Raw genomic sequence first — 11414 nt, forward strand, 5'->3', positions numbered from 1 at the left:
TTCAGTGATTCAAGAAAATTATAACAGATTTGGGATAAAAAATGTCATCCACATCCAGAGAGAGGATTGTTGATATTGAGTGCAGATTGAAGCACACTTTTGTTCACCTTTTTGTTTGTTTGCTTGCCTTTTCCTTCTTGTGGTTACTCCCAGCCCTGATTCTGATTTTTTTTTAATAACATAGCAAATATAGAATATGTTCAAAATGATCATATATGTATAACCTGTATTAGATTGTTTGATCTCTTGGAGAGGGAGAAGTAAATAAGAAGAGAGAAAAAATTTGGTACTTGAAATCTTACAAAAATAAATGTTGAAAATTATCTTTACTGTGTTTTCTTGGGAATCCACCAACCATCCATCCACTAAACCAAAAGGTAATTTTTTGGTATTGTATAGGTTTGATTCACTTTGATTCCCAATAATTATTTAGAGATATTTCCAGATGTTTAATGTCTTTTTTTTTTTTTTTTTTTTTTTTTTTTTTTTATTTTATTTTTTTTTTTATTTAATAGCCTTTAATTTACAGGATATATATGGTAACTTTTACAGATTAACAATTGCCAAACCTCTTGTTCCAATTTTTTCACCTCTTACTCTCTACCCTCCCTAAATGGTAGGATGACAGTAGATGTTAAATATATTAAATATAACTTAGATAACAATAAGTATACATGACCAAAACATTATTTTGCTGTACAAAAGAATCAGACTTGAATTATTGTACAATTAGCTTGTGAAGGAAATCAAAGATGCAGGTGTGCATAAATATAGGATGGGAATTCAATGTAATGGTTTTTAGTCATCTCCCAGAGTTCTTTTTCTGGGTATAAGCTAGTTCAGTTCATTACTGCTCCATTAGAAATGATTTGGTTGATCTCGTTGTGAGGATGGCCTGATCCATCAGGACTGGTCATCATCTAGTATTGTTGTTGAAGTATATAATGATCTCCTGGTTCTGCCATTTCACTTAGCACTCAGTTCGTGTAAGTCTCTCCAGGCCTTTCTGAAATCATCCTGTTGGTCATTTCTTACAGAACAGTAATATTCCATAATTTTCATATACCACAATTTATTCAGCTATTCTCCAACTGATGGACATCCATTCAGTTTCCAGTTTCTAGCCACTACAAAAGGGCTGCACAAACATTCGTGCACATACAGGTCCTTTTCCTTCTTTATAATCTTTGGGATATAATCCCAGTAGTAACACTGCTGGATCAAAGGGTATGCACAGTTTGATAACTTTTATATATTCCAACTACTCTCCAAAATGGTTGGATTCTGTTCACACTCCACCAACAATGAATCAATGTCCCAGTTTTCCCACATCCTCCAACAATCATCATTTTTTCCTGTCATCTTAGCCAATCTGACAGGTGTGTAGTGGTATCTTTAGAGTTGTCTTAATTTGCATTTCTCTGATTAATAATGACTTGGAGCATCTTTTCATATGACTAGAAATAGTTTCAATTTCTTCATCTGAGAATTGTCTGTTCATATCCTTTGACCATTTTTCAATTGAGAATGGCTTGATTTTTTATAAATTAGAGTTAATTTCTATATATTTTGGAAATGAGGCTTTATCAGAACCTTTGACTGTAAAAATATTTTCCCAGTTTATTGCTTCCTTCTAATCTTGTCTGCATTAGTTTTGTTTGTACAAAAACTTTCAGTTTGGTATAATGAATTTTCTATTTTGTGATCAGTAATGATCTCTAGTTCTGCTTTGGTCATAAAAACCTTCCCTTCCAAGGTCTGTGAGGTAAACTATCCTATGTTCCTCTAATTTATTAATAATTTCATTCTTTATGCCTAGGTCATGAACCCATTTTGACTTTATCTTGGTGTAGGCTGTTAAGTATGGATCAATGCCTAGTTTCTGCCATATTAGTTTCAATTTTCCCAGCAATTTTATCAAACAGTAAGTTCTTATCCTAAAAGTTGATCTTTGGGTTTGTCAAAGACTAGGTTGCTATATTTGTTGACTGTTTTATCCTTGAACCTAATCTATTCCACTGATCAACTAATCTATTCCTTAGCCAATACAAATAGTTTTGTAACTGCTGTTCTATAGTATAGTTTTAGATCTGGTACAGCTAAGCACCATCATTTGATTTTTTTTATTAATTCCCTTTGAAATTTTGACCTTTGTTTTCCATATGAACTTTGTTGTTATTTTTTCTAGGTCATTAAAATAGTTTTTTGGGAGTCTGATTGGTATAGCGCTAAATAAATAGATTAGTTTAGGTAATATTGTCATCTTTATTATATTTGCTCGCCCTATCTAAGAGCATTTAATATTTTTCCAATTGGTTAGATATGACTTAATTTGTGTGAAAAGTGGTCTGTAATTTTGCTCATAAAGTTTCTGATTTTCCTTGGCAGATAGATTCCTAATTTTTATATTATCAGTAGTTACTTTAAATGGAATTTCTTGTAACTCTGACTGTTGGATTTTGTTAGTGATATATAAGAATGCTGATGACTTATGGGTTTTTATAACCAGCAACTTTGTAAAGTTGTGGATTATTTCTGATAACTTTTAGAGAATCCTGGGGTTCTCTAAGATACCATCATGTCATCGGCAAAGAGTGATAATTTGGCTCTATTGCTATCTTATTCCTTTAATTCTTCAGCTCTTATTGCTATAGTAGTTTCTATACAATATTAAATAGTAAGATAGTGGGCAACCTTGTTTTACTCAGATCTTATTGGGAATGGTTGAGTTTGTCTCCATACATATGATGCTTATGATGGTTTTAATAGATGCTGCTGATTATTTTAGGAAAGTCCATTTATTCCTATACTCCAAGTTTTAATAGAATGGATGTGGATTTTATCAATGCTTTTCTGATCTATTGAGATGATCATATGTTTTGTTAATTTGTATTGGACATGGCAATTATATTGATAGTTTTCTAATATTGAACCAGCCCTGCATTCCTGGTATAATCCTACTTGATATAGTGTATTATCTTGAGATGATTTTCTAGTCTTTTGCAATATCTTATTTAAGATTTTAGCATCATATTCATTAGGAGATTGGTCTATAATTTTCTTTCTGTTTTAGCCTACCTGGTTTAGGTATCAGTACCATGTTGTGTCATAGAAGGAATTTGTAGGACTCTTCATTCTATTTTATCAAATAATTTATATAGCATTGGGGCAATTGTTTTTTAAATGTTTGTAAAATTCTATGTAAATCCATCTGGTCCTGGGGATTTTTTTTAGGGAGTTGTTTAATTGCTCTGTTCTATTTCTTTTTTGAAATGGGATTATTAAGCAATTTACTTTTTCCTCTGTTAGTCTGGGAAGTCTTATTTTTGGAGGTACTATCCATTTCACTTAGGTTATCAAATTTATTGGATAAAGTTGAGCAAATAACTCCTTATTATTTCTCTATTTCTTCATTGGTGGAAAGTTCTCTTTCATTTTTGGACATACTAATTTCATTTTCTCTCCTTTTTTCTAATCAGATTTACTAAAGGCTTATCTATTTTATTGGCTTTTTCATAGAACCAATTTAGTTTTATTAATTAGTTCAATAGTTTTACTTTCAATATTTTTATTTTCTTTTATTTTAATTTATTTTTGATTGGGGTTTTACTTGTTTTTTGTTTTTTTTTGTTTTAATTAATTTTTTTTCTGTTGTTTTATAGTGCTAGGTTATTGCTTTTTCTGCTTTTGACAATGTTATGTTTTTGTTTGTGTATTTGAGGGATATAATTGTATTTATTTGTTGCTTACAATTTTTTTAAGATGAGATTTTTGTTTCTTATTTTGTCTTTTCAACTTGTTGATGAAGTTTTATTATGATTGAAAAGAAAGATTTATTTTCTGTTTTGATTTAATTTTGAGGTTTTATGTTAATAGTATTTTTTGAATAGGTTTTGAATGCTAGAAGAAAGTAGGTTTTTTACCTTGGTTTATTTTCTCAAAGATCAATAATTTTCTTTTTATTTTTTTTTGTTTTTTTTTTATTTGTTTTGGGTTGATGTTAATTTTGGGCAGTGTTGTTTTTTTTTTAGTTTTGTTGTCTATTTCTTGCAAATCTTTATCCTTAGGAAGCTGAGTGTAATGTGTGCATATTGTTGTATTGATATTGTTTTTGTTTTAGCTTTTTAGAGGATGTGTTCCTTATCTTTTATTGATTTTTCTTTGTTTGATAGTATGTGGCTTCTTTTAAGATTAGAGTTTGATTTTTTGCTTTTTGCTTTTTTATGTATCCTTGCTTTTAATGTTTTTGTAAAAATATTTGTAGGGTTTGACTTTTTGATTCAGTTTGCTATTTGCTTTCTTTATGGGGAGTTTTTCTATTTAGGTTAGTTACTTAAATTTTATTTCTGCTATTTTTTTTATTTCCCATTGTGTTTTTTTTTGCTTCTTTTTTTTTTGACTCTTTATGAGGACATTTTTTTTTCTTTTTGTTTTCTCTTTTTTTTTTTTTTTTCTTTTCTCTTTTTTGGGGGAGGGAGAATTTTCTAAAAAATGATTTTTTTCTTTTTGAGTTCTTTGATGAGAGTATTCCATGTTCTTCCTTTTAATAGATTTAGTTTTATGCTCTTTTGGGGAGGTTCTTTTATCTCTTCTTTTTTTGTCATTTTTTTAAGCTTGCTTTTTATGTTTATTAGGAGGTAATTTTTTGTATTTTTTTGTATTCAAGAAATTCATTTTATTTTTACTTTTTCTTTGAGTTTATTTTATTTTTTTTTGTTGTTTTTTCTTTTAGAATTATGGTTTTTGATTTAAGATTCATTTTTCTGGAAGAAATGCTCAGTTGTGGTAGTTTAAGTTTACTTTCCAAGTTTCTGTGTTTGGATATCTAGTTTGGTTTTTTTTTTAATGTAGGATGTGATTTTGGGTGATTTTTTGTGGCTTGTTATTTTGTTTTTTTGGTGTTGAAATTTTTCTTAATTGATAGCTTTCTGAATTTTTACATATTTTGGGTTTTTTTTTGTTTTTTGAAGGTGTTTGATATTTTTTGGCTATTTATTTCTGATTTTTTTTTTTGGTAGTTTTTTTTGATGATTTTTGTAAATAGTATCTTTGGTTTTTTTCATGTAGTTTTGAAAGTTCCAATAATTGATTTTCTTGTCTTTTTCAAGTTTTTTTTGCTGTGATAATTTGTGGTTTTTTTAGTTTTGTTCTTTTTTGTTTTTTGGATGATTTTAATGTTATTTATTGGTTTAATTTGTTAGTTTTAATTTTTTAAGAATTTTTTTCATTGCTTTTTTCTTAGTGTTGTTTTTTTTTGAATGTTTGTTTTGTTTGTGGGATTTTTTTTTAATTTTTCTTTTAGTGTAATTATTTTTTTTGCAATTTGCTTTTTGTGAGTTTTTTTTTTACATAAGTTTTATCTGTGATTTTTTTTTGAGGATTCTTACTTTCTGAGAGATGTTTTTTTTCAACCAATTTTGTTTCTGTCTGGGAATTTTTTAATTTTCATGGTTTCGGAAGTTGTGCTCTTTGTAATCTCTTCCTTTCTCCTATTTTCTAACTTCTTTGAGACTTTTAATGGTCTCTTCTATGAGGCATTATTGTGAGGACAGTTGATGCATTTTTGCTGTTGAGGCTTCGTTTCTGACCTGTTTTTCTGCATAGAAGGTGATTGTTCTTTCATCTTTTTTTCATGTTTTAACTCTTTAGGAGGCTCCTCGGCAGGTACTAGCTCTTCTGCAGAGCTAGGAAATGTAAACTGATTTCGACCAGGTATGGAGGTCTGGTGAGGTTTTTCCTTCCCCAACAGGAAGTGGCTAGCATTTCCGAGCTAATAAACGCTTAGTAGGGCTGAGGATTATCGATGCCCTCGGTAGAGACTATGGATGCACTGCCCCCGGGGCTCTTGTGGGACTGTGTATATTATCACTAGGAACCTAAACCATGCAAATCTTGCCCAGTGTCTCTGCCAATGCACGGCCTGATAGTCAGGCCCAGCTGAGCTCCCTGGCAGATTGAGGCCAACGTGGCTGCGTCCTCCTGCCGAGCAGATCACAACTGCCCAAGGAAAAGCCTGTACTGGGTTGGGGCTGGCGCTTGTGTGAACTTACCCTTTTGGACTCTCCTCGAATAATTCTCCCGTCTGCGCCGATCTCCCCGGCCCGAACCAACCTTTATGAGAATTGATTTTGTCCCAATGAGTTGACTTTATCTTACGAATTGTAGCAGCAAGACTATTTCTTTGAGGCTCGATATAAATTGAAGGTAAGAGAAGAGCTTTAGAAAGATGCGTGTGCTTCCCGGCCATTCTGCCCCTCAAGTCTTGTTTGGGATTTTCAATTTTTATACCTAAGGAAAAAAAAGTAAAGGTCTTGATAGTCAGTGGGAGGCCCTTAATCACAGTATGGAGTACAATTCCATAGGAATAGTAAAGAGCAGACCAGGATATCCTAAACAGCAAAAGCAAATTCAGTTGGAAAAAGGCACCAAATAAAAGCACAAATTAAGTATACCGAACTGTGAGCAAATCCCTAAAACACTGGGACCACATTAAAGATAAAGCTCAGAGCTTCACAGGAAGCTTAAAATATATATACATAAGCTACTTTAAAGATCCAAAATGGAAAAACAAGGAAATGAGCAAGAAATAAAAAAGAAGCTTCTACTTAGAAAGCTCTATGGTAAGAGAGCTTGAGGGAAGATCTAAACATCAGTTTAGAAGAGGGCAAAATGCCTGTGTGCAAAACTTCAAGAGGGATATGAACTGGTCTCAATCCAAAGAGTCTTCTTGGGAAAATTTATTAAAGATTTAAAAAGTGAAATAAGAGAGGTAGAAGAAAAACTGGGAAAAGAAAAGAGAGATATGCAAGAGAGAGTCAACAGCTTGGAAAAGTTAAACAATTCCTTACAAAATACAAATGACCAAATGCCAAAAAAACACACCCTAAACAAAACCCAAAAGCACAACAAAATACACACACACACACACAACACCTTTAAAAGTCGAATTAATAACATGGAAAAGGAGATATAAAATCATACATTAAAAACTAGAACTGGGCAAATGGAAGCTAATGATTCTATGAGACATCAAGAATCAGTTAAATAAACTAAAAATAATAAAAAAAAATAAGAACATGTAAAATGCCTCATTGGAAAAATAAGAGACTTGGAAATAGATCCAGTCGAAATGTTTAAAATTTTTTTTGAACTACCTGAAAACCATGACCAAAAAAAGATCCTGGATAGCATTAAAAAATATATTAAAGAAATGTACCCTAATATATTAGAACAAGAGGACAAAATAATCATTGAAATAATCCATTTATCAACCTCTGTAAGAGTTCTCACAAGGAAAACTTCAAAAACTATTGTAGCAAAATTCCAGGACTATGAGGCCAAAGAGAAATTATTGCAAGCTGCCAGAAAGAAACAATTCAAGTATTGAGGAGCCGTAGTCAGTATCACCCAGGATTTGGGAATTTCCAAAATAAAGGATCAGAGGGTCTAGAATACTATATTCTGGAGAGCAAAGAATCTTGGATATTATCAAGAATCAACTACTCAGCAAGACTGAGTAATTTTTCAGAGGAGGAAATGAATATCCAATGAAGTAGGGGACTTTCAATCATTTCTAATGCAAAGATCAGAACTAAACAGAAAATTTGATCTTCAAATACAAAAATCAAGAGAAGCATAAAAAGATAAACAGTAAATAGAAAATCCCACATTTTTAAAGGTTAAACTATTTACATCCCTACATGGAAAGATGATAATTATAACTCTTGAGTACTATATGTTTTTATTAGAGCTATTAGAAGAGCTATACATAGACAGAGGGTGTGGGTATAAGTTGATTTTGATGCAATGATATAGAAAAATGAAATTAAGACATGGAAAAAGGATTTTGCTGGGTGAAAAGAAAAGGAGAGATAAAATGACACAAATTATGCAATATGAAGAGGTCCAAAAGACATATATAGAGGGAAATAAGGTGGGGATGTGCATTGTCTGAAGCTTAATTTCATCAGTTTTGTCTCAAAAAAGGAATTGTATATTCTTTAGAGTATATAAATTTATTTTATTCTATACTGTATTAAAAGGATCAAGAGGGACAAAAAAAGTGAGAGATTGGCTAGAAAAGAGAGAAAAAAATGTAAGAGAAAGGGATAAGAGAAAGGAGCAGGGGGAATAGAAAGAAAGGCAGGTTGAGTGAAGGGATAATCAGAAACATATTTTTAGAGGGTCTAAAGGATTATGGCAACGAAGGACAAGTGTAAAGAAAACATGTGCCAAAGATAATTTATACCTTTTTAACTTTAATATCTGACAACCTCTTTGTGACCCAAATCTCTGTTATCAGGGCTAACTCTTCCTTGGTCTCTAGGTAGCTTTTAATTTTCCTTCCAGATGTTCTACTCCACTACTTATTTGTATCTATGTTTGTCTGGAGTATATTTACCTCAACTCTCTGATAATTGAATTACTCCTCTCTATCTAGTAACTATTTCAAAAATGACATGACAAATGGGAAGGGATAGGAGAGACAAACTCTTTTCTTCATTTCCCATGAGTGATTCTATCTTTGGGCCTGAATTTCTTCTTATACAATGAATCATAATGTCAACACATCGATCAAGAAGAATTAGATCAATAAGATTTATCTGAATAGCAAAATAAATCTAGATATTTTAACAAAAATTAGAGAATGTATTAAAAAAGAATAATCTTTTGAATCAGCTTTTTCCTTACTTAGAAAGGAGTGGAAATGGGGAGGAAGAGAGACTATATTTCATGATCTGGTACCTGAAAATTTAATAATCACCACTCCTATTTTGACTAGTGAAAGGGAAAGAAACTGCAGGGCCTGAGGCTGCAATAGCAGGTCCATAGGCCTCTTGCATGCAAGGTCAAAGCAGCATTTACAAAATTTCCTAAATTCCTCTTTCCATTATGTCACCTTCTATCCTAAATGTAATTCCACCTTCTTAATTCCTCAATATATATGCCACCCCATCTTCTGCTACAACACTCACTTACTTCTAGCTGCTTCATATACACAATTCTGCATCCATGCTTATTTTAAATACATTTTTATTGATATGCTTTTATTTTCATATGATCAAAATTTCTCTAAATATTCCTTTATTTTCTTTTCTCAGAGAACTCTCATGTGGTACAAATTTTTTTTTAATAAAGAAAGAAAAGAAAAAATAAGAGAGGAAAAAACCCAAATACAATAGATTCATTGAAAAAATGTGCAATTTTCCCCACCTGCTATAGGCACAGCTTTAAAATTGTAAGTGATACAATAGTCTGTCCCACAACTCATGGGACTTTGATAGCTTGGATAACTCCAGTTGTTCTAAGGCTGAGATAATCTTAGTTCTTTACTGCACAGGAAGAAAACCCCTATATGGCTGCAACAACATCTTCCAGAAATATTTTTCCCTATCTGCATTAGATCATCTTAAAAGCTGTCTGTATGAACAAGGAGCTTCTTTCCACATTGTTATGGGGTTAGTGAATGAGTTCTTAATATTTTTCCTATACCATCCTCTTGTGTAATTTCCCCCAACCTTTTAATTTCTTTGTATTGTTGACTACAAAATGTTTTAGAGAAGATAAAAGACCAAGAGTGAAAAGACTAAGTTCAAGACCTTGCTTTGTTATTGACTTGCTCTGTGACTTTGGACCAATTATATACCTTTTTGAGTCCGATTTCTTGAACTGAAAAACAAGTGGATGGAAACTGAAAATTTTAAACGTCTTCTCTGGCCTTGATATTCTTTGCTTCATTCATGTTGTGAAACCTCAGAAATTTAACTTCTAGTTTCAGCAATCACTGCTCCACAGAAGGTTATCTATGAAAATTATGTTTCTATACATCTTTTTTAAATCAGAAGAATCATCACTTTTAATATAAGGTACAGATCAATCCTTGGATGAATTCCACAGATATTCTACTAATTTGAAATGCAAGCCAGAGTTGTAAGAGAAAGGCAAATCTGGAAAGAGAAATGCAGCTTACCCTGATTTAACATATATCTCCAAAGCATCTCTGAGTTGGACCTCAAATTAATTTTATTTGTGGACCGGGATATGTAGTTTGTACAAAGATTTCTCCTTTTCCCTCTCCATTGACCTCTCCCTTCTCTCCCCATTCCCTGATATTCCCCTCCCCCCCCGCCCGAAAACCAATTTTTCTTAAATCAATTATTCTGATATTGCTCTTTTGCATAAAATGTTCTTTTTTATCACTTTCTTCAAGGCAATTTTGACATCCTTATTTCTCAGACTGTAAATGAGGGGATTAAGCATGGGCACAATGATAGTGTAAAACACAGAGGACACTTTCCCCTGATCCATGGAGCTGACTGAAGATGGCTGCAGGTACATGAATGCTGCAGAGCCATAAAAGACACCTACTGCTGCAATGTGGGAACTGCAGGTACTGAAAGCTTTTGATCTGCCTTCAGTGGATCGAATTTTTAAAATGTTAGCAATGATGAAAACATAAGAGGAAATAATGGTCAAGCTTGGGAAAAGGATATTAAATGTGCTGAAGGCCAGAGCCACCACTTCATTGACATATGTACTAGAACAAGAGAGCTTCAAGAGTGGAAAGAGATCACAGAAATAATGATTAATGGTATTTTCCTTACAGAAGAGCACTCTAAGCAAGCAGCTCATATGAACTGTAGCCCCAATGAAGCCCAATGCATACACCCCACTCACCAACCATGAACACACCTGACAAGACATCATAAGACTATAACGAAGAGGATGGCATACAGCAACATAGCGGTCATATGCCATCACAGCCAACATTTGACATTCAGAAATTGCAAAAAAGGCAAAAAAATAGAATTGAGCCATGCAGTCAGGGTAGGAGATGGAGTTCTTCTCTGATAAAAAGTTCACCAGCATTTTAGGTGTGATGACAGTGGATTGACAGAGATCAATGAAGGACAAACAGCACAGGAAATAGTACATGGGGGTGTGAAGGTGAGAACTGAGTCTAATTAATATGATCATGCCCAGATTTCCCACCACAGTGACTACATAAATCCCTAGGAAGAGGAATAACAGGGGCAACTGGAACTCTGTTTGGACTGTCAGCCCAGTTAGGATGAACTCAGTCACTAGTGAGTAATTCCCTTTCTCCATTCTTTTTGATTGTAGAGCAGTAGGAAGCAAGAATCTGTAAACAAGGATAAAAAAACCCAGAAACAACAACAAAGAAGATATCTTCATTATTACCAGTTTCAAAAATTATTTCAAATGCAATAAAATTATGTATAATCACTTAATCCTTTGTCCAACTCCATTTTCATACAAAGTTATTGAACTGATATCAGCCTTTACAGTTACATAGTGCATATATACTAGTTTGTTGGAAAGAGCCATGTCTGACCTCCTCATATGATATAATTATTTTTATTTATAATTATTTATAACTATACTTTCAAAGT

The 11414-nt window shown here is 32.5% G+C and overlaps 1 protein-coding gene across 1 annotated transcript; it reads right to left on the reverse strand.

Annotated features, from left to right (window-relative positions):
* Positions 1 to 2696: 2696 nt before the first annotated feature.
* On the reverse strand, positions 2697 to 11112 carry LOC100916103 (olfactory receptor 150-like; the record flags this gene model as incomplete). Its single annotated transcript, XM_031957230.1, has 2 exons — positions 10179 to 11112; positions 2697 to 2710 (listed from the first exon to the last, which is right to left on the reverse strand). Coding segments are annotated over exons 1-2 (945 nt in total), but the record flags the coding sequence as incomplete, so codon positions are not given.
* Between the last annotated feature and the right edge of the window lie 302 nt (positions 11113 to 11414).

Source organism: Sarcophilus harrisii, chromosome 3 (assembly GCF_902635505.1).
Source record: "Sarcophilus harrisii chromosome 3, mSarHar1.11, whole genome shotgun sequence".
Classification (NCBI taxonomy): Eukaryota; Metazoa; Chordata; class Mammalia; order Dasyuromorphia; family Dasyuridae; genus Sarcophilus; species Sarcophilus harrisii.